Source organism: Heterodontus francisci, unplaced genomic scaffold (genome assembly GCF_036365525.1).
Source record: "Heterodontus francisci isolate sHetFra1 unplaced genomic scaffold, sHetFra1.hap1 HAP1_SCAFFOLD_822, whole genome shotgun sequence".
NCBI classification, from domain to species: domain Eukaryota; kingdom Metazoa; phylum Chordata; class Chondrichthyes; order Heterodontiformes; family Heterodontidae; genus Heterodontus; species Heterodontus francisci.
In genome coordinates, this window is record NW_027140126.1 from 40,541 (window position 1) to 64,604 (window position 24,064).

The following is a 24,064-nucleotide window of genomic DNA, read 5'->3' on the forward strand; positions in this document are numbered from 1 at the left end:
ATTACAATCCCCATTTACAGTCCCAGGGTCACAATCCACATGTACAGTCCCAGGGTCACAATCCCCATGTACAAACCCAGGGTCACAATCCACATGTACAGTCTCAGGATTACAATCCCCATGTACAGTCCCAGGGTTACAGTCCCCATGTACAGTCTCAGGATTACAATCCCCATTTGCAGTCCCAGGGTCACAATCCTCATCAACAGACTCAGGTTTACAATCCCCATGTACAATCCCAGGGTTACAATCCCCATGTACAGTCTCTGGGTCACAATCCCCATGTACAAACCCAGGGCGACAATCCCCATGTACAGACTCAGTGTGACAATCTCCATGTGCAGTCTCAGGGTCACAATCCCCATGTACAGTCTCAGGATTATAATCCCCATGTACAAACCCAGGGTCACAATCCCCATGTACAGTCTCAGGATTACAATCCCCACGTACAGTCCCAGGGTTACAGTCCCCATGTACAGTCCCAGGATTACAATCCCCATGTACAGTCCCAGGGTCACAATCCTCATCTGCAGACTCAGGTTTACAATCCCCATGTACATTCCCAGGGTTACAGTCCCCATGTACAGTCACAGGATTACAATCCCCATGTACAGTCCCAGGGTCACAATCCCCATGTACAGTCTCAGGATTACAATCCCCGTTTGCAGTCCCAGGGTCACAATCCTCATCTACAGACTCAGGTTTACAATCCCCATTTGCAGTCCCGGGATTACAATCCCCATGTACAGTCTCCGGTTCACAATCTTCATGTACAGTCACAGGATTAAAATCTCCATGTACAATCCCAGGGTCACAATCCTCATCTACAGACTCAGGTTTACAATCCCCATGTGCAATGTCAGGGTCACAATCCCCATGTACAGTCGCGGGATTACAGTCCCCATGTACAATCCCAGGGTCACAATCTCCATGTACGGTCTCAGGGTCACAATCCCCATGTACAGAGTCAGGATTACAATCCCCATGTACAGTCCCAGGGTTACAGTCCCCATGTACAGAGTCAGGATTACAATCCCCATTTACAGTCCCAGGGTCACAATCCACATGTACAGTCCCAGGATTACAATCCCCATGTACAGTCCCAGGGTCACAATCCACATGTACAGTCCCAGGATTACAATCCCCATGTACAAACCCAGGGTCACAATCCCCATGTACAGTCTCAGGATTACTATCCACATGTACAGTCCCAGGGTCACAATCCCCATGTACAAACCCAGGGTCACAATCCACATGTACAGTCTCAGGATTACAATCCCCATGTACAGTCCCAGGGTTACAGTCCCCATGTACAGTCTCAGGATTACAATCCCCATTTGCAGTCCCAGGGTCACAATCCTCATCTGCAGACTCAGGTTTACAATCCCCATGTACAATCCCAGGGTTACAATCCCCATGTACAGTCTCTGGGTCACAATCCCCATGTACAAACCCAGGGCGACAATCCCCATGTGCAGTCTCAGGGTCAGACTCCCCATGTACAGACTCAGTGTGACAATCTCCATGTGCAGTCTCAGGGTCACAATCTAAATGTACAGTCTCAGGATTATAATCCCCATGTACAAACCCAGGGTCACAATCCCCATGTACAGTCTCAGGATTACAATCCCCATGTACAGTCCCAGGGTTACAGTCCCCATGTACAGTCCCAGGATTACAATCCCCATGTACAGTCCCAGGGTCACAATCCTCATCTACAGACTCAGGATTACAATCCCCATGTACAGTCCCAGGGTTACAGTCCCCATGTACAGTCCCAGGATTACAATCCCCATGTACAGTCCCAGGGTCACAATCCCCATGTACAGTCTCAGGATTACAATCCCCGTTTGCAGTCCCAGGGTCACAATCCTCATCTACAGACTCAGGTTTACAATCCCCATTTGCAGTCCCAGGATTACAATCCCTATGTCCAGTCCCAGGGTCACAATCCCCATTGCACAGTCCCAGTGTCACAATCCTCATCTACAGACTCAGGATTACAATCCCCATGTACAGTCCCAGGGTCACAATCCCCATGTACAGCCCCAGGATTACAATCCCCATGTACAGTCCCAGGGTTATAATCCCCATGTACCGTTCCAGGGTTCCAATCCCCATGTACAGTTCCAGGGTTCCAATCCCCATGACAGACCCAGGGTCACAATCCTCATCTACAGTCTCAGGGTCCCAATCTCCATGTACACTCCGAGGTTTACAATCTCGTTGTGCACTCCCAGGGTTACAATCTCCACCTACACTCCCATGGTCACAATCCCCATGTACACTCCCATGGTCACAATGCCCATGTACACTCCCAGGGTCAGAATCTAAATTTACGTTCATGGGGTTAGTATCTGCCTGTTTTAGAGACCTTTAAAAGTAACGGGATCTGAGAGTGGGGTTGGAAATCACTGTGTGATGTGATCGGAAAGCATGTGATTGATTGGTGAGTTTTTCTCTTTTTCCATCTCTAAACTTGCCAGGAAACATTTTAATCGGGGTAAGTAAAACAGGAAGGGAATTAATGAGTCTGAACACAAAGCAGGTCTCGAGGCAATCATTAAAATTTATAGTTTAAACAAGGTACTCAGTAGATTCTAAAAGAGGGAATAGATATATTTTATTTCACTGACAGGCAGCTAGGAACTGTCGCTTGCAATTCCTGCACCATCTGGGAACCTCCCGACACTTCATGTGTCACGGGGGACCACTTGTGCAGGAAGTGACTCCAGCTACTTCCGCTCGAGCTCAGGATGCCCGAGCTTGAGGGGCAGCTGGAGTCACTGCGGAGCATCAGGGAGCAGGAGAGTTTCCTGGATCGTGCGTTCCAGGAGGTGTTCACCCCACAGGCAGTAGGAGTTCAGGATAGTAGTTGGGGCCGTCATCTGGAAGAGCAGAATGAGGCAGGAAGTGCAGGAGTCTTGGGGTTGCGTGCCGCTCTCAAAACAGTACTCAGCTTTGGAGACTGGGAATGATGACTCCTTGAAGGAGTGTCACCCAGAACACGGCACCCATGGGCAACAGACTGCACAACAGGGAACAGCAAAGAGGAGAAATGCAGCCGGGATAGGAGATTCCACAGTTAGGGGGACAGACATGCATTTCTGTAACTGACATTGCAAATCCCGCATGGTATGTTGTCTCCCCGGTACCAGGGTAAAGGACATCACAGAGAGGGTGCAGAATATTCTGCAGGGGGAAGGGAGTGAGCCAGAAGTTGTGGCACACGTTGGTACCAACGACATAGAGATAGCAGGTATTGAGGTCCTAGGGTCAGATTTTCATGAGCGAGGGAGTAAGTTAAAAAGTAGGACCTCAAAGGTAATAATCTCTGGATTACTCCCAGTGCCGAGCGCTAGCGAGAGTAGAAATGGGAAGATAGGGAGGATCAATGTGTGGTTTGAGGCATGGAGCAGGAGGCAGACCTTCAGGTTCCTGGGACATTGGGACCAGTTCTGGGGCGGGAGGCACCTATTCAAAAGTGGCGGGTTGCACCTCAACAGGACTGGGAGCAATGTCCTCGCAGGGAGGTTCACTGGTGTGGCCGGGGAGGGTTTAAACTAAATTGGCAGAGGGGATGGGAACCAGCAGATAGAAGTAGAAAAGAGGAATAAGGTACCTAAAGGAGTGAGTGTGTTGGATGGTACGAGAGAAGGGAGTAACACCGTATTAGATAGGAGCAGACCGAGAAGGACTAGGAGGAATACAAAGTCAGGTTTGCAATGCATGTATGTAAACACAGAAAGAGCAGTGAATGAGACTGGTCAGCGACAAACACAGTGTACGGGAATACGATGTGGTAGCAATAAGGGAAATGTGTCTTAAAAATGGTGAGGACTGGACACTTAATATTCAAGGATACAAAGTGTTCAGAAAAGATAGAGAAGGGAATAAAGGGAGGTGGGGTGGCAGTACTGATTAGAGAAGACATTGTCGTGTTGGAAAGAGGAAATGTCCTTGAGGGGGCAAAGACAGAATCCATTTGATTAGAGTTGAGAAGTGAAAAGGGGATGATCACACTAGGGGTATTCTCTAGACTTCCAGAGAGACGGAGGAGCAAATCTGCAGGGAAATCACAGAGATGTGCAAGAAATATGGAGTGGTGATATTGGGGAACTTTAATTACCCGAATATCGGTTGGAATGAAGTCTGAGTAAAGGGAAAGGAGGGGGAGGAATTTCCGGATTGTGTTCAGGAGAACTTCCTTAACCAGCATGTTCTCAGTCCAACTGGGCAGGAGGCATTACTGGATCTGGTGCTGGGGAATGAGGTGGACCAAGAGTCTGTGGGGGGTGCATTTGGGTAAGAGTGATCATAACGTTTAGATTAGTGATGGAGAAGAGCAAGGAACAATCTAAAGTAGAACTTCTAAATTGGAAGAGGGTTAACCTCAATGGGATGAGAAGGGATCCAGCCAGGGTAAAATGGAACCAAAGACTGACAGGAAAAATTGTCATGGAGCAATGGGTTACCTTTAAGGAAGAGAGGCTTCAGGCGCAGGCTAGGTATATTCCAACAAGGGTGAAAGATAGGGGAATCAAAAACAGGGCTCCTTGGATAGCGAGGGAGATGGAGATTATGATGAAACAAGAAAAAGAGGATGTGTGATGCATGTCAGGTGAATTCTTCAAGTGAGAACCAGGTCAAATATAGTAAGTTGAGAGGGGAAATAGTAGGCGAGTAGTAAGAGGTGGAGTGGAGCAGATTAGGGACAAGGAGGGCGATATATGCTTAGAGGCACAGGGCAAGGCTAGAATACTTAATTAGTACTTTGTATCAGTGTTCAATAAGGAAGAGGATGCTGACAAAATATCGGTAGAAGCAGAGATGGTAGAGGTAATGGATGGGGTAAAAATTGATAGTCAGGATGTACTGGAAAGGCGGGCTCTGCTTAGAGTAGATAATTCACCTGGTCCAGATGGCTTGCATCCCAGATTAAGAAAGGAAGTGGGGATGGAGATAGTGCATAATCTTCCAATCTTCCCTGGATACGGGGGAGGTGCCAGAGGATTGGAGAATGACAAATGTGACCCCCTTATTCAAGAAAGGATGTAAGGACAGTCCGAGCAAGGACAGGCCAGTTAGTTTATCAGTGGTGGGTAAGGTTTTAGAAACAATAATCAGGGGAAATATTCAACAGGCACTTGGAGAAGTTAGAGTTAATTAAGGAGAGCCAGCATGGATTTGTAAAAGGCTGATCATGCTCGACTTATCCAATGCAATTTTTTGATGAAGTAACAGAGAAGGTGGATGAAGGAAATGCGGTGGATGTTGTCTATCTGGATCTTAAGAAAGCATTTGACAAAGTACCACAAGGTTGTGGTTGTTGGAGGTCAATCATCACTCAACTCCAGGACATCACTGCAGGAGTTCCTCAGGATAGTGTCCTCGGCCCGACCATCTTCAGCTGCTTCATCAATGACCTCCCTTCAGTCATAAGGTCAGAAGTGGGGATGTTCGCTGATGATTGCACAATGTTCAGCACCATTCCCCTTGACATTCAATGGCATTACGATCGCTGAATCCCTCACTGTCAACATCCATTGACCAGAAACTGAACTGGAGTAGCCATATAAATACTGTGGCTACAAGAGCAGGTCAGAGACTGGGAATCCTGCGGCGAGTAACTCACCTCCTGACTCCACAAAGCCTGTCCACCATCTACAAGGCACAAGTCAGGAGTGTGATGGAATACTCTCCACTTGCCTGGATGGGTGCAGCTCCAACAACACTCAAGAAGCTCGACACCATCCAGGACAAAGCAGCCTGCTTGATTGGCACCCCATCCACAATCACTCCCTCCGCCACCGACGCACAGTGGCGGCAGTGTGTACCATCTACAAGATGCACTGCAGGAACGCACCAAGGCTCCTTGGACAGCACCTTCCAAACCAACTAGAAGGACAAGGGCAGCAGATGCATGGGAGAACCACCACCTGCAAGCTCCCCTCCAAACCACACACCATCCTGACTTGGAACTATATCGGCCGTTCCTTCACTGTCACTGGGTCAAAATCCTGGAACTCCCTTCCAAACAGCACGGTGGGTGTACCTACCCCACATGGACTGCAGCGGTTCAAGTGGGCAGCTCACCACCACCTCAGATTGGAGGGTAGTAGACAGTGGTGGTCTCCACGGGTTAGTGCTGGGAACACTGCTATATATATATATATATATATATATATATATATATATAGAATAACTGGATATTGGAATACAGTGTAAATTTTTAAAAATTTAACAATGATACCAAACTTGGAGATGTGGCAAACAGTGAGGATGATACAATGCCTGCAACAGGAAATAGATAGGCGAGCTGAATGGGCAGACAGGAGGCAGATTCCATTTAATACAGACAAGTATGAATGATGCATCTCGGCAGAAAGGCTAGGGAGAGGAAATATAGAGTTAATGACGCAGTTCTAAAGAGTGTGCAAGGAGTAGAGGGACCTGGGGGTGCATGTGCATCGATCTTTGAAGGTGGCGGGACATATTGAGAGAGTGGTTAGTAAAGCATATGGGATCTTGGGCTTCATAAATAGAGGCATTGAGTACAAAAGCAGGGAAGTTATGCTGAACATTTATAAAGCTCTGGTTAGGCTCCAGCTGGAGTATTGTGTCCAGTTCTGGTCACCACAGTTTAGGAAGGATGTGAGGGTCCTTGAGAGGGAGCAGAGGAGATTTACCGGAATGGTTCCTGGAATGAGGGATTTTAGTTACAAGGTTAGGTTGGAGAAGCTGGGGTTGTTCTCCTCAAAACAAAGAAGATTGAGGGGAGATTTAATAGAGATGTACAAGATTATGAAAAGGTAGACGAGGAAAAAGTGCTCCCATTAGCTGATGGTACAAGGACTAGGGGACACAGACTGAAGGTTTCGAGCAAGAGATGCTGGGGGAAATGAGGAAGAATTTTTTTACGCAGCAAGTGGTAATGACCTGGAACTCACTGCCCACGAAGGTGGTGGAAACAGAGATGATCAATGATTTCAAAAGGAAATTGGATGGACACTTGATGGAAATGTACTTGCAGGGCTACGGGGATAGAGCAGGGGAGTGGCACTGACTACAGAGAGCTGGCATGGACTCAATGGGCTGAATGGTGCCTTCTGTGCCATAAATGACTCTATGATTCAGCAGAAGTGGACTGGAAACAGCTACTTGAAGGCAAACCAGTGGGAGGCATTCAAGGGGGAGATAGAGAGGGTTCAGAACAAATATGTTCCCACGTAGAAATAAATGTGGGGATTCCCAAATCTAGACCACTTGGATGTCAAAGAGTGTTGCTACGAGAAAGGTGTCTAAGGGTCTGTTGCTGTCTTCACCTGCTCTTGTTGTAACAGGGTTTAATTTTTAAACACACTGTGTTTTGAGCTCCCCATTTGTGAATCCCTGTTCACAGCTTTCCAATTATAAGGAAATGAGCACAAACAGGCTTTCTTCGGTTTATAGGAGAAAAGTGAAATTAATGAAACCTTAAACTCTAATACCGTTAACACCTACGGAGATACGAGGCACCCACACTAGCATGCACACATGATACACACGTGCAAATAGGGACTGAAAAGGGAAGAAAAATAAAACAGAGAGGTTTGAGGCAATCTCTAAAAAGGGGAAGGGGGGGGGTCCTTGTTACTGTTTGTGTTTCTAGCTCGTCGTAGAGTCCTTGATTGTCGACAGCTCTTACTTTTCACTGGGGCCCAGTATTCTTCTTAAACCTTGTTCACTGTCAGAGACTTTTCCCTCTTGGGGTTCATGTGTCTTCAATGGTTTCCGAAGCTGGTGAGAACGAGATGAGAGCAGACAGGGGAGAGGTGTTCTCAGTCCAGGAGAAGTGCGCTTTCTGAGTTCTTTCCCTGTTGGAAGTTCAACTTTCAAAAAACTCCGTCAGTCAGCCAGTCATGTGACTAAAACTGGTCTGACCACTTCTTCTGTGTATTGGGGAAGCAACGACTGGCTCCCCATTGTTCCAACACTGTCTGTTACTATGCAAATGTTTTTCTAGTCAGGGGCTTGCAATTTTATGTGGCAAAATAATGTATGCCTCAGCCTGGTAGCATACAGAGTAGGATAAGGCAACAAAAAAAAAACAGCTTATGTCAGATACCAGATGCTCGATGCTGTAGAAAGCCGACCGGAGTATAGAAAGAGCAGGGCTGAAATTAGGAAAGCAAAGAGAGGGCATGAAAAAATATTGGCAAGTAAAATCAAGGAAAAGGCAAAGATGTTTTTCTAAATTTATAAAGAGCAAGAGTAAGGCAAGACTAGGACCTATTAGAAACTAAAAAGATAACGTGTGTGTGGAGGTGGAATTCGTGAACATGGCTCAGAATGAATACTTTGCAAATGCCTTCACAAAAGGCGAGGGGCAGTGCAGATGTTGCAGTTAAGGAGGACGAGTGTGAAATATTACAGGAATTAGTATCATGGGAGAGGAAGTATTAAAGGGTTTAGCATCTTTGGAAGTGGATAAATCGCCAGGCCTGCAGGGAATGTATTCCAGGCTGCTGAGAAGGGAAGAAACAGCAGAGGCTCTGACTATCATTTTCCAATCCTCTCTGGCGAACACTGTACCGTTATTTAAAAAGAGAGGAGGGGGATAGCCCACAGTCTTAACTTCAGGGGCGGGCAAATTATTGGAAAAAAGTTCTACAAGAACAGTTGAAATCATTATTTAGGAAGGCACGGATTAATCAACGAGAGTCAGTTGAGGGATGGCCCTGTCTAACTAACTTGATAGAATTTTTCGAGGAGGTAACAGGAAGGGCCGTTGACGGTAGCGCATTTGATGTCATCAACGTGGATTTTTCGCAAGGTTTTTGATAAGGTCCCACGAGGCAGGCTGGTCAGAAAAGTAAATGCCCATAGGATCCAGAATTGGCGCAGAGGCAGGAAGCAAAGCTTAATGGTCGACGGCTGTTTATGTGACTGGAAGGTTGTTTCCGGTGCGGGGGGGGGGGGGGGGGGGGGGGGGGGGCGGGGGGTGGTTCCGCAGGGCTCGGTAATGGATCCCTTGCTGTTTGTGGTAAACGTCAATGTTGTAGACTGCAGGACTCATTGGACTGGTCAAGTGGGCAGACCTGTGGCAAATGCAGTTCAGTCTGGAGAAGTAATGTATTTGGGGAGGGCAAACAAGGCACAATAAACGGTAGGATACTGAGAAGTGTAGAGGAACAGAGGGGCCCTAGAGTGCATGTCCACAGGTCCCCGAAGGTGGCAGGGCAGGTCAATACAGTGGTTAAGAGGGCTTAATTGCCAAAGCCTAGAGTATGACAGCAGAGAGTTAGGCTGCTTTGAACTCTAGTTAGTCCATTGTTAGGGTACTGCATCACCACCTTACAACCTATTGCCACCTATTTCCCTTTGTAGAGTGGTCAATAACCAAGGGGCATAGATTAAAGTAATTGGTGGAAGGAGTAGAGGTGAGTTGAGGAGAAACTTTTGCACATAGAGTAGTAGTAGGGGTCCAGAATTCACTGCCTGAAAGCCAGTATATTGTGGTGTGAATATTTATGGAAGAGCGAGTTCAACAGATCCAGGCAAATGGGAAAGTTGTGAAGAGAAGCAAACAGAAAGTAAGAGCTACAAAAGGGGATATGAAAAGTAACTGGCAAGGGATATCAAAAATCAACACAAAACATTTGACAAGTACATTAGGACAAAGAAGCAACGTGGGTCCTTTGGAAACTGATAATGGTGATGCTGTTAATGAAGATAAGGAATTAGCAAACACGCTGAGTAATTTGTGTCAGTATTTAGAGCAGAGGAAGAGGTCAGGGTGTCAGATATGTCAAAGAAACAGATATCGGATCAGGAACAGGGACTCAACAAAATTAATGCGAGCAAGTGAAAAGCGAAGGAGGAATTAATGGCGCTAAAGAGGGCCAGATGTTTTCCATTGCAGGGTTTTAAAGGAAGTAGAAAGCAATGAGGTTGCCCAAACTATAATCTTCCAAGGTTCACTCAATTCAGGAGCTGTTCCTTTAGGTTGGAAAATTGCGCAGGTCACAACTCTATTTAAGACAGGCGAGGGAAACCAGGAAATTATAGACCAGTTAGCCCCTCACATCTGTCGTCAGGAAAATGACTAGAGTCTAAGCAAAAGGTGAGAGTAAACCTTGAGAATTTCCAGCTGATTGGAGAGAGCCAGCATGCATTTGTAAAGGGTAGGCCATGCCGTTTTTTTTTAAATCATGGAGTGTTTGCAGCTGAGGAACATTTAGCTATCATGTCCATGCTGGTCCTCTGCAACAGCAATTTAGCCAACTCCACGACCCTTGCCCTGCAATTTCCCCCCCCCCGCCCCCCACCGTTTTGAAAGCCTATATGAATCTGCCTCCAACACAATCTCGGGCAGTGTTTTCTAGCTCCTAACTACTTGCGGTGCAAAAAAGTTTTTCCCTGCGTTGCTGGTTCTTTATCACCCCCCCCCCCCCCACCCCCCTCCGCCAATCACCTTAAATTGGTGTCCTCTGGTTCTCGATCCTTACACCAATGGGAACAGTTTCTCTCCATCTACTCTGTCCGGACACCTCGTGGTTTCGAACACCGCTATCAAATCTCCTCTCGGCACTTCTTTTCCCCCAGGCGAACAGCCCTGGCTTCTCCAACCTAATGGCGTAACTGAAGTCCCTCATCCCGGGAACCAATTCTCCTTTGGTCATTAAGACGGGTCAAGGAAAGCAGGGGTCCCGACACCGACCCCCTGCGGGGAATCCCACCACATACCTTCCTCCAGTCCGAAAAAAAAACAACGGTTCACCACTACTATCTGTTTCCTGTCACTCAGCCAACTTCGTACCCATGCTGCAACCGTCCCTTTTATCCCATGGGCTCCAACTTTGCTGACAAGCCTGTCATGTGGCACTTTATGCAACACCTTTTGGAAGTCCATGTTAAGTCCAAGAAATTTGAAGTCCTCCTTCTGAAGCTTTGATTTTCTTGCATGAAGTACTTATTACACAGGGATAAAACCTTTTCTCTCATGTACCACTGATTTCATGAAAGTCCAAAAAACGTTTTCAGCCATTGCAGATAAATTTCAACTTTCTCCCGTAAAATAATTGTCTCACTGCTTTAAAATATTTGGGACTGTGTACTGCTAAGTTTATGGAAGTCCAAAATACGTTGTCGTTCTTGAAGTTTTGATGTCTCTCTCTCTCTTTCACCGATTTCCCGGGCACCTACGTTTCCTTTCGTAGTCTTGTTTTTTTCCCTTCCTGTCAACAGTGCAAAGAATATTCCAACACACCCTCCTGCCCCTGTTCCTAGATCACGTACCTCAGGTAACAGCTGCTCCTCACTGTGACGGGGATTCCACGGGGGTGGAGTGCAAGCATGTCTTGGCCGAGGGTGATCCCAGTCTCTATTGGACTGTGTGGGGTGTAACAGATGACTCCTTGATTATCCACGTTGCACGTGTACACATATTAGACAGATTTCTGCTGTAAACCACGGGCTGCCTTTTTCTAAAAATCAGTTTCTGATAGGTGTGAAACATTCATTTGTAACTAAAGAAATTCAAACCTGCTCAGGTTCTCTGCCACTTATTCAGCGGAATCTGCAATTCTGAAGATCTCAATATCCCCAGCGATTCCAAATCGATCTTCACCTTTCACCATCTCGATGACTAAACGGTATGTCACTAGATCAAACAGGCCCCCATTTACACTGCACTCAAACAGCCCCACTTCCAGCACATGTGGGAGTCATTGTGCGCTCAACAAGATTCCACACCCAACAGGAGAAGGTCGACTAGTTATCCTGCTGGTCGAGGAATAAATATTGTCCCCAGGACACGGGGGAGAGCCACAGCCACCTCAGCACTCCTTCCCATAGAGGCTGTGGGATCCTTTACACCCAGTCGAGGGGAGAGATGACAGTCATCTGATAGATGGAACCTCTGACAGTGCGGCCCTCCCTCAGTACTGACCATCCCACAGTGCGGCCCTCCCTCAGGACTGACCCTCCGACAGTGCAGTGCTCCCTCAGTACTGACCATCCCACAGTGCGGCCCTCCCTCAGGACTGACCCTCCGACAGTGCAGTGCTCCCTCAGTACTGACACTCCGACAGTGCAGAGCTCCCTCAGTACTGACCCTCCGACTGTGCGGCGCTCCCTCAGTACTGACCCTCCGACAGTGCAGCGCTCCCTCAGTACTGACCCTCCGACTGTGCAGCGCTCCCTCAGTACTGACCCTCCGACAGTGCAGCGCTCCCTCAGTACTGACCCTCCGACTGTGCGGCGCTCCCTCAGTACTGACCCTCCGACAGTGCAGCGCTCCCTCAGTACTGACCCTCCGACTGTGCAGCGCTCCCTCAGTACTGACACTCCGACAGTGAGGCGCTCCCTCAGGACTGACCCTCCGACAGTGCAGTGCTCCCTCAGTACTGACCCTCCAACAGTGCAGTGCTCCCTCAGTACTGACCCTCCGACAGTGCAGCGCTCCCTCAGTACTGACCCTCCGACTGTGCGGCGCTCCCTCAGTACTGACCCTCCGATTGTGCGGCGCTCCATCAGTACTGATCCTCCGACTGTGCGGCACTCTCTCAGTACTGACCCTCCGACATTGCGGCGCTCCCTCAGTACTGACCCTCTGACAGTGCGGAACTCCCTCAGTATTGACCCTCCGACAGTGCAGCACTCACTCAGTACTGACCCTCAGACAGTGCGGCACTCCCTCAGTACTGACCCTCCGACAGTGCGGCACTCCCTCAGTACTGACTCTCCGACATCGCGGCGCTCCCTCAGTACTGACCCTCCGACATCGCGGCACTCCCTCAGTACTGACCCTCCGACAGTGCGGCGCTCCCTCAGTACTGACCCTCTGACAATGCAGCACTCCCTCAGTACTGACCCTCTGACAGTGCGGCACTCCCTGAGTACTGACCCTCCCACATCGCAGCACTCCCTCAGTACTGACCCTCTGACAGTGCGGCGCTCCCTCAGTACTGACCCTCTGACAATGCGGCACTCCCCCAGTACTGACCCTCTGACAGTGCGGCACTCCCTCAGTACTGACCCTCCCACAGTGCAGCACTCACTCAGTACTGACCCTCCCACAGTGCGGCGCTCTCTCAGTATTGACCCACTGACAGTGCGGTGCTTTATTAGACCCGTACCCCAGTGACAGTCGGGACGTGTCGGACATAGAAAACAGGAACAGAAGTAGGCCATTCGGCCCTTCAAGCCCGCATCACCATTCAATCTGATCATAGTAGATCGTCCGAACACAAGAACCTATTCCCGCTTTCTTCCCATATCCCTTGACTCCTTTAGCCCGAAAACTATATCCAACTCTTTCTTGAATATATTTAATGATTTGGCCTCGTACTCAATGATTTATGAACCGTACCCCAGTGAGAGTCAGTGTGTGTGTGAGATCCCCGAACCCCAGTGAGAGTCAGTGTGTGTGTGAGATCCCCAAACCCCAGTGAGAGTCAGTGTGTGTGGGATCCCCGAACCCCAGTGAGAGTCAGTGTGTGTGTGAGATCCCCATACCCCAGTGAGAGTCAGTGTGTGTGTGAGATCCCCGAACCCCAGTGAGAGTCAGTGTGTGTGTGAGATCCCCGAACCCCAGTGAGAGTCAGTGTGTGTGGGATCCCCGAACCCCAATGAGAGTCAGTGTGTGTGTGGGATCCCCGAACCCCAGTGAGAGTCAGTGTGTGTGGGATCCCCGTACCCCAGTGAGAGTCAGTGTGTGTGGGATCCCCGTACCCCAGTGAGAATCAGTGTGTGTGTGGGACCCCCGTACCCCAGTGAGAGTCAATGTGTGTGTGAGATCCCCGAACCCCAGTGAGAGTCAGTGTGTGTGTGGGACCCCCGTACCCCAGTGAGAGTCAATGTGTGTGTGGGACCCCCGTACCCCAGTGAGAGTCAATGTGTGTGTGGGACCCGTACCCCAGTGAGAGTCAGTGTGTGTGTGGGACCCCCGTACCCCAGTGAGAGTCAGTGTGTGTGTGGGACCCCCGAACCCCAGTGAGAGTCAGTGTGTGTGTGGGACCCCCGTACCCCAGTGAGAGTCAATGTGTGTGTGGGACCCCCGTACCCCAGTGAGAGTCAGTGTGTGTGTGGGACCCCCGTACCCCAGTGAGAGTCAGTGTGTGTGTGGGACCCCCGTACCCCAGTGAGAGTCAGTGTGTGTGGGACCCCCGTACCCCAGTGAGAGTCAGTGTGTGTGTGGGACCCCCGTACCCCAGTGAGAGTCAGTGTGTGTGTGGGACCCCCGTACCCCAGTGAGAGTCAGTGTGTGTGGGATCCCCGAACCCCAGTGAGAGTCAGTGTGTGTGGGACCCCCGTACCCCAGCGAGAGTCAGTGTGTGTGTGGGGTGGGGTGAAATGGAAATGTGAAAATGTTGGAACAGAATGACACTTGGGAATATTAGTTTTACAAATATTTAAACAGTAGAGATGTGCAGTATTTAGAAAGCCTCCTCGCATCCTGTATATTTCAGCTCAATTACTTAAATAAATGATTTGGATGTCGATATGTACATTGATACTCCTGCTTGCTCAACTCCATCATCCCCCCGCAGTGCCCCTCCCTTCCACTCCACGCTCCACCTCTTCTCACTCCCCAGGTCAAACACCATCCGCCGGCAGGGCTCAGAAGATATCCCTCCTGGTCTCCATCGGTAAGTCCTTGAATCCCTGGAGCTCACAGAGGGCCTGCAAGTGGATGGATTCAGAAGGCCCACAATTAGTACAGGGATTAACTCAATCCCCCCGGCTCCAGACTCCATCACCGTCCCACACCAGCTCAGCAAAGAAAAGTGCAGGAGGAGGACAGACCAGTCAGTCTAACTCTCAAACAGAGACCCCACCATCGAGAACCCCGACTCTCAAACAGAGACCCCACCATCGAGAACCCCGACTCTCAAACAGAGACCCCACCATCGAGAACCCCGACTCTCAAACCGAGATCCCACCATCGAGAACCCCGACTCTCAAACTGAGACCCCACCATCAAGAACCCTGACTCTCAAACTGAGACGCCACCATCGAGAACCCTGACTCTCAAACTGAGACGACACCATCGAGAACCCTGACTCTCAAACTGAGACCCCACCATCGAGAACCCTGACTCTCAAACTGAGACCCCACCATCGAGAACCCTGACTCTCAAACTGAGACCTCACCCTCGAGAACCCCGACTCTCAAACCGAGACCCCACCATCGAGAACCCCGACTCTCAAACACAGACCCCACCATCGAGAACCCTGACTCTCAAACTGAGACCCCACCCTCGAGAATCCCCACTCTCAAACTGAGACCCCACCCTCGAGAACCCCGACTCTCAAACCGAGACCCCACCATCGAGAACCCCGACTCTCAAACAGAGACCCCACCATCGAGAACCCCGACTCTCAAACTGAGACCCCACCATCGAGAACCCTGACTCTCAAACCGAAATCCCACCATCGAGAACCCCGCCTCTCAAACTGAGACCCCATCATCGAGAACCCTGACTCTCAAACTGAGACCCCATCATCGAGAACCCTGCCTCTCAAACCGAGACCCCATCATCGAGAACCCTGACTCTCAAACAGAGACCCCACCATCGAGAACCCTGCCTCTCAAACCGAGACCCCATCATCGAGAACCCTGACTCTCAAACAGAGACCCCACCATCGAGAACCCTGACTCTCAAACCGAGACCCCACCATCGAGAACCCCGACTCTCAAACCGAGACCCCATCATCGAGAACCCTGACTCTCAAAGAGACCCCACCATCGAGAACCCCGACTCTCAAACAGAGACCCCACCATCGAGAACCCTGACTCTCAAACAGAGACCCCACCATCGAGAACCCTGCCTCTCAAACCGAGATCACACCATCGAGAACCCTGACTCTCAAACAGAGACCCCACCATCGAGAACCCTGCCTCTCAAACCGAGATCCCACCATCGAGAACCCTGACTCTCAAACAGAGACCCCACCATCGAGAACCCTGCCTCTCAAACCGAGATCCCACCATCGAGAACCCTCACTCTCAAACTGAGATCCCACCGTCGAGAACCCCGCCTCTCAAACCGAGACCCCATCATCGAGAACCCTGACTCTCAAACTGAGACCCCACCATCGAGAACACTGACTCTCAAACCGAAATCCCACCATCGAGAACCCCGACTCTCAAACTGAGACACCACCATCGAGAACCCTGACTCTCAAACCGAGATCCCACCCTCAAGAACCCCGACTCTCAAACTGAGATCCCACCATCGAGAACCCTGACTCTCAAACAGAGACCCCACCATCGAGAACCCCGACTCTCAAACAGAGACCCCCACCATCGAGAACCCCGACTCTCAAACCGAGATCCCACCATCAAGAACCCTGACTCTCAAACCGAGATCCCACCATCGAGAACACTGACTCTCAAACAGAGACCCCACCCTCGAGAACCCCGACCCTCAAACAGAGACCCAACCCTCGAGAACCCCGACTCTCAAACCGAGATCCCACCATCGAGAACCCCGACTCTCAAACTGAGACCCCACCATCAAGAACCCTGACTCTCAAACTGAGACCCCACCATCGAGAACCCTGACTCTCAAACTGAGACCCCACCATCGAGAACCCTGACTCTCAAACTGAGACCCCACCATCGAGAACCCTGACTCTCAAACTGAGACCCCACCATCGAGAACCCTGACTCTCAATCTGAGACCTCACCCTCGAGAACCCCGACTCTCAAACCGAGACCCCACCATCGAGAACCCCGACTCTCAAACACAGACCCCACCATCGAGAACCCTGACTCTCAAACTGAGACCCCACCCTCGAGAATCGTGACTCTCAAACTGAGACCCCACCCTCGAGAACCCCGACTCTCAAACCGAGACCCCACCATCGAGAACCCCGACTCTCAAACAGAGACCCCACCATCGAGAACCCCGACTCTCAAACTGAGACCCCACCATCGAGAACCCTGACTCTCAAACCGAAATCCCACCATCGAGAACCCTGCCTCTCAAACTGAGACCCCATCATCGAGAACCCTGACTCTCAAACTGAGACCCCATCATCGAGAACCCTGCCTCTCAAACCGAGACCCCATCATCGAGAACCCTGACTCTCAAACAGAGACCCCACCATCGAGAACCCTGCCTCTCAAACCGAGACCCCATCATCGAGAACCCTGACTCTCAAACAGAGACCCCACCATCGAGAACCCTGACTCTCAAACTGAGACCCCACCATCGAGAACCCCGACTCTCAAACCGAGACCCCATCATCGAGAACCCTGACTCTCAAACAGAGACCCCACCATCGAGAAGCCCGACTCTCAAACAGAGACCCCACCATCGAGAACCCTGACTCTCAAACAGAGACCCCACCATCGAGAACCCTGCCTCTCAAACCGAGATCACACCATCGAGAACCCTGACTCTCAAACAGAGACCCCACCATCGAGAACCCTGCCTCTCAAACCGAGATCCCACCATCGAGAACCCTGACTCTCAAACAGAGACCCTACCATCGAGAACCCTGCCTCTCAAACCGAGATCCCACCATCGAGAACCCTCACTCTCAAACTGAGATCCCACCGTCGAGAACCCCGCCTCTCAAACCGAGACCCCATCATCGAGAACCCTGACTCTCAAACAGAGACCCCACCATCGAGAACCCCGCCTCTCAAACCGAGACCCCATCATCGAGAACCCTGACTCTCAAACAGAGACCCCACCATCGAGAACCCCGACTCTCAAACAGAGACCCCACCATCGAGAACCCCGACTCTCAAACCGAGATCCCACCATCGAGAACCCTGATTCTCAAACCGAGATCCCACCATCGAGAACCCTGACTCTCAAACTGAGACCCCACCATCGAGAACCCTGACTCTCAAACCGAAATCACACCATCGAGAACCCTGACTATCAAACAGAAATCCCACCATCGAGAACCCCGACTCTCAAACTGAGATCCCACCATCAAGAACCCCGACTCTCAAACCGAGATCCCACCATCAAGAACCCTGACTCTCAAACTGAAACCCCACCCTCGAGAACCCTGACTCTCAAACAGAGACCCCACCATCGAGAACCCCGACTCTCAAACTGAGACCCCACCATCGAGAACACTGACTCTCAAACCGAGATCCCACCATCGAGAACCCTGACTCTCAAACAGAGACCCCACCATCGAGAACCCCGACTCTCAAACTGAGACACCACCGAGAACCCTGACTCTCAAACCGAGATCCCACCCTCAAGAACCCCGACTCTCAAACTGAGATCCCACCATCGAGAACCCTGACTCTCAAACAGAGACCCCACCATCGAGAACCCCGACTCTCAAACAGAGACCCCCACCATCGAGAACTCCGACTCTCAAACCGAGATCCCACCATCGAGAACCCTGACTCTCAAACCGAGATCCCACCATCGAGAACCCTGACTCTCAAACAGAGACCCCACCCTCGAGAACCCCGACCCTCAAACAGAGACCCAACCCTCGAGAACCCCGACTCTCAAACCGAGATCCCACCATCGAGAACCCCGACTCTCAAACCGAGACCCCACCATTGAGAACCCCGACTCTCAAACAGAGACCCCACCATCGAGAACCCCGATTCTCAAACAGAGATCCCACCATCGAGAATCCTGACTCTCAAACCGAGCTCCCACCATCGAGAACCCCGACTCTCAAACCGAGACCCCATCATCGAGAACCCTGACTCTCAAACTGAGACCCCACCATCGAGAACCCCGACTCTCAAACCGAGATCCCACCATCGAGAACCCTGACTCTCAAACCGAGCTCCCACCATCGAGAACCCTGACTCTCAAACTGAGACACCACCATCGAGAACCCCGACTCTCAAACTGAGACCCCACCATCGAGAACCCCGACTCTCAAACTGAGACCCCACCATCGAGAACCCCGACTCTCAATCAGAGACCCCACCATCGAGAACCCCGACTCTCAAACTGAGACCCCACCATCGAGAACCCCGACTCTCAAACTGAGACCCCACCATCGAGAACCCCGACTCTCAAACTGAGACCCCACCATCGAGAACCCCGACTCTCAAACAGAGACCCCACCATCGAGAACCCCGACTCTCAAACTGAGACCCCACCATCGAGAACCCTGACTCTCAAACCGAAATCCCACCATCGAGAACCCCGCCTCTCAAACTGAGACCCCATCATCGAGAACCCTGACTCTCAAACTGAGACCCCATCATAGAGAACCCTGCCTCTCAAACCGAGACCCCATCATCGAGAACCCTGACTCTCAAACAGAGACCCCACCATCGAGAACCCTGCCTCTCAAACCGAGACCCCATCATCGAGAACCCTGACTCTCAAACAGAGACCCCACCATCGAGAACCCTGACTCTCAAACTGAGACCCCACCATCGAGAACCCCGACTCTCAAACCGAGACCCCATCATCGAGAACCCTGACTCTCAAACAGAGACCCCACCATCGAGAACCCCGACTCTCAAACAGAGACCCCACCATCGAGAACACGGACTCTCAAACAGAGACCCCACCATCGAGAACCCTGCCTCTCAAACCGAGATCACACCATCGAGAACCCTGACTCTCAGAGACCCCACCATCGAGAACCCTGCCTCTCAAACCAAGATCCCACCATCGAGAACCCTGACTCTCAAACAGAGACCCCACCATCGAGAACCCTGCCTCTCAAACCGAGATCCCACCATCGAGAACCCTCACTCTCAAACTGAGATCCCACCGTCGAGAACCCCGCCTCTCAAACCGAGACCCCATCATCGAGAACCCTGACTCTCAAACAGAGACCCCACCATCGAGAACCCCGCCTCTCAAACCGAGACCCCATCATCGAGAACCCTGACTCTCAAACAGAGACCCCACCATCGAGAACCCCGACTCTCAAACAGAGACCCCACCATCGAGAACCCCGACTCACAAACCGAGATCCCACCATCGAGAACCCTGATTCTCAAACCGAGATCCCACCATCGAGAACCCTGACTCTCAAACTGAGACCCCACCATCGAGAACCCTGACTCTCAAACCGAAATCACACCATCGAGAACCCTATCAAACAGAAATCCCACCATCGAGAACCCCGACTCTCAAACTGAGATCCCACCATCGAAAACCCCGACTCTCAAACCGAGATCCCACCATCAAGAACCCTGACTCTCAAACTGAAACCCCACCCTCGAGAACCCTGACTCTCAAACAGAGACCCCACCATCGAGAACCCCGACTCTCAAACTGAGACCCCACCATCGAGAACACTGACTCTCAAACCGAGATCCCACCATCGAGAACCCTGACTCTCAAACAGAGACCCCACCATCGAGAACCCCGACTCTCAAACTGAGACACCACCATCGAGAACCCTGACTCTCAAACCGAGATCCCACCCTCAAGAACCCCGACTCTCAAACTGAGATCCCACCATCGAGAACCCTGACTCTCAAACAGAGACCCCACCATCGAGAACCCCGACTCTCAAACAGAGACCCCCACCATCGAGAACCCCGACTCTCAAACCGAGATCCCACCATCGAGAACCCTGACTCTCAAACCGAGATCCCACCATCGAGAACCCTGACTCTCAAACAGAGACCCCACCCTCGAGAACCCCGACCCTCAAACAGAGACCCAACCCTCAAGAACCCCGACTCTCAAACAGAGACCCCACCATCGAGAACCCCGACTCTCAAACAGAGACCCCACCATCGAGAACCCCGACTCTCAAACAGGGACCCCACCATCGAGAACCCCGACTCTCAAACCGAGATCCCACCATCGAGAACCCCGACTCTCAAACCGAGATCCCACCATCGAGAACCCTGACTCTCAAACCGAGACCCCACCATCGAGAACCCTGACTCTCAAACCGAGACCCCACCATCGAGAACCCTGACTCTCAAACAGAGACCCCACCATCGAGAACCCTGACTCTCAAACTGAGACCCCACCATCGAGAACCCTGACTCTCAAACAGAGACCCCACCATCGAGAACCCTGACTCTCAAACAGAGATCCCACCATCTAGAACCCCGACTCTCAAACAGAGACCCCACCATCGAGAACCCCGACTCTCAAACAGAGACCCCACCATCGAGAACCCCGACTCTCAAACCAAGATCCCATCGAGAACCCCGACTCTCAAACAGAGATCCCACCATCGAGAACCCCGATTCTCAAACTGAGACCGCACCATCGAGAACCCCGACTCTCAAACTGAGATCCCACCATCGAGAACCCCGACTCTCAAACCGAGATCCCACCATCGAGAACCCTGACTCTCAAACTGAGACCCCACCCTCGAGAACCCTGACTCTCAAACAGAGACCCCACCATCGAGAACCCCGACTCTCAAACTGAGACCCCACCATCGAGAACCCTGACTCTCAAACCGAGATCCCACCATCGAGAACCCTGACTCTCAAACTGAGACCCCACCATCGAGAACCCTGACTCTCAAACAGAGACCCCACCATCGAGAAACCCGACTCTCAAACTGAGACCCCACCATCGAGAACCCCGACTCTCAAACCGAGATCCCACCATCGAGAACCCTGACTCTCAAACCGAGCTCCCACCATCGAGAACCCTGACTCTCAAACTGAGACACCACCATCGAGAACCCCGACTCTCAAACTGAGACCCCACCATCGAGAACCCCGACTCTCAAACTGAGACCCCACCATCGAGAACCCCGACTCTCAATCAGAGACCCCACCATCGAGAACCCCGACTCTCAAACTGAGACCCCACCATCGAGAACCCCGACTCTCAAACTGAGACCCCACCATCGAGAACCCTGACTCTCAAACTGAGACCCCACCATCGAGAACCCCGACTCTCAAACAGAGACCCCACCATCGAGAACCCTGACTCTCAAACCGAAATCCCACCATCGAGAACCCCGACTCTCAAACCGAGATTCCACCATCGAGAACCCCGACTCTCAAACAGAGACCCCACCATCGAGAACCCCGACTCTTAAACAGAGACCCCACATTGAGAACCCTGACTCTCAAACCGAGACCCCACCATCGAGAACACCGACTCTCAAACAGAGACCCCACCATCGAGAACCCCGACTCTCAAACAGAGACCCCACCATCGAGAACCCTGACTCTCAAACCGAGATCCCACCATCGAGAACCCCGACTCTCAAACCGAGACCCCACCATCGAGAACCCTGACTCTCAAACAGAGACCCCACCATCGAGAACCCTGACTCTCAAACTGAGACCCCACCATCGAGAACCCTGACTCTCAAACAGAGACCCCACCATCGAGAACCCTGACTCTCAAACAGAGATCCCACCATCGAGAACCCCGACTCTCAAACAGAGACCCCACCATCGAGAACCCCGACTCTCAAACAGAGACCCCACCATCGAGAACCCCGACTCTCAAACCGAGATCCCACCATCGAGAACCCCGACTCTCAAACAGAGATCCCACCATCGAGAACGCCGATTCTCAAACTGAGACCCCACCATCGAGAACCCTGACTCTCAAACCAAAATCCCACCATCGAGAACCCTGACTAACAAACCGAAATCCCACCATCGAGAACCCCGACTCTCAAACCGAGATCCCACACTCGAGAACCCTGACTCTCAAACTGAGATCCCACCATCGAGAACCCCGACTCTCAAACCGAGATCCCACCATCGAGAACCCTGACTCTCAAACTGAGACCCCACCCTTGAGAACCCTGACTCTCAAACAGAGACCCCATCATCGAGAACCCCGACTCTCAAAGAGAGACCCCACCATCGAGAACCCCGACTCTCAAACCGAGATCCCACCATCGAGAACTCTGACTCTCAAACTGAGATCCCACCTTCGATAACCCCGACTCTCAAACTGAGATCCCACCATCGAGAACCCCGACTCTCAAACAGAGACCCCCACCATCGAGAACCCCGACTCTCAAACCGAGATCCCACCATCGAGAACCCTGACTCTCAACCGAGATCCCACCATCGAGAACCCTGACTCTCAAACAGAGACCCCACCCTTGAGAACCCCGACCCTCAAACAGAGACCCAACCCTCGAGAACCCCGACTCTCAAACCGAGACCCCACCATCGAGAACCCTGACTCTCAAACAGAGACCCCACCATCGAGAACCCCAACTCTCAAACTGAGACCCCAGCATCGAGAACCCTGACTCTCAAACCGAGATCCCACCATCGAGAACCCTGACTCTCAAACTGAGACCCCACCATCGAGAACCCTGACTCTCAAACAGAGACCCCACCATCGAGAACCCCGACTCTCAAACAGAGACCCCACCATCGAGAACCCTGACTCTCAAACTGAGATCCCACCCTCGAGAACCCCGACTCTCAAACCGAGATCCCACCATCGAGAACCCCGACTCTCAAACTGAGACCCCACCATCGAGAACCCCGACTCTCAATCAGGGACCCCACCATCGAGAACCCCGACTCTCAAACTGAGACCCCACCATCGAGAACCCTGACTCTCAAACTGAGACCCCACCATCGAGAACCCTGACTCTCAAACTGAGACCCCACCATCGAGAACCCCGACTCTCAAACAGAGACCCCACCATCGAGAACCCTGACTCTCAAACCGAAATCCCACCATCGAGAACCCCGACTCTCAAACCGAGATCCCACCATCGAGAACCCCGACTCTCAAACAGAGACCCCACCATCGAGAACCCTGACTCTCAAACAGAGACCCTACCATCGAGAACCCCGACTCTCAAACCGAGACCCCACCATCGAGAACCCTGACTCTCAAACCGAGACCCCACCATCGAGAACACCGACTCTCAAACAGAGACCCCACCATCGAGAACCCCGACTCTCAAACCGAGATCCCACCATCGAGAACCCTGACTCTCAAACCGAGATCCCACCATCGAGAACCCTGACTCTCAAACAGAGACCCCACCCTTGAGAACCCCGACCCTCAAACAGAGACCCAACCCTCGAGAACCCCGACTCTCAAACCGAGCTCCCACCATCGAGAACCCTGACTCTCAAACAGAGACCCCACCATCGAGAACCCCAACTCTCAAACTGAGACCCCACCATCGAGAACCCTGAC

The 24,064-nt window shown here is 51.4% G+C and overlaps 1 protein-coding gene across 1 annotated transcript in view; it reads right to left on the reverse strand.

Annotated features, from left to right (window-relative positions):
• Positions 1-14,380: 14,380 nt before the first annotated feature.
• The window catches only part of uxt (ubiquitously-expressed, prefoldin-like chaperone), a 28,707-nt gene continuing 19,023 nt past the window's right edge, over positions 14,381-24,064 (reverse strand). Inside the window, exon 6 of the mRNA XM_068025100.1 lies at positions 14,381-14,667. Coding sequence (XP_067881201.1) covers positions 14,605-14,667 — 63 coding nt within the window. The 3' untranslated portion in view covers positions 14,381-14,604. The remainder of the gene's footprint in view (positions 14,668-24,064) is intronic.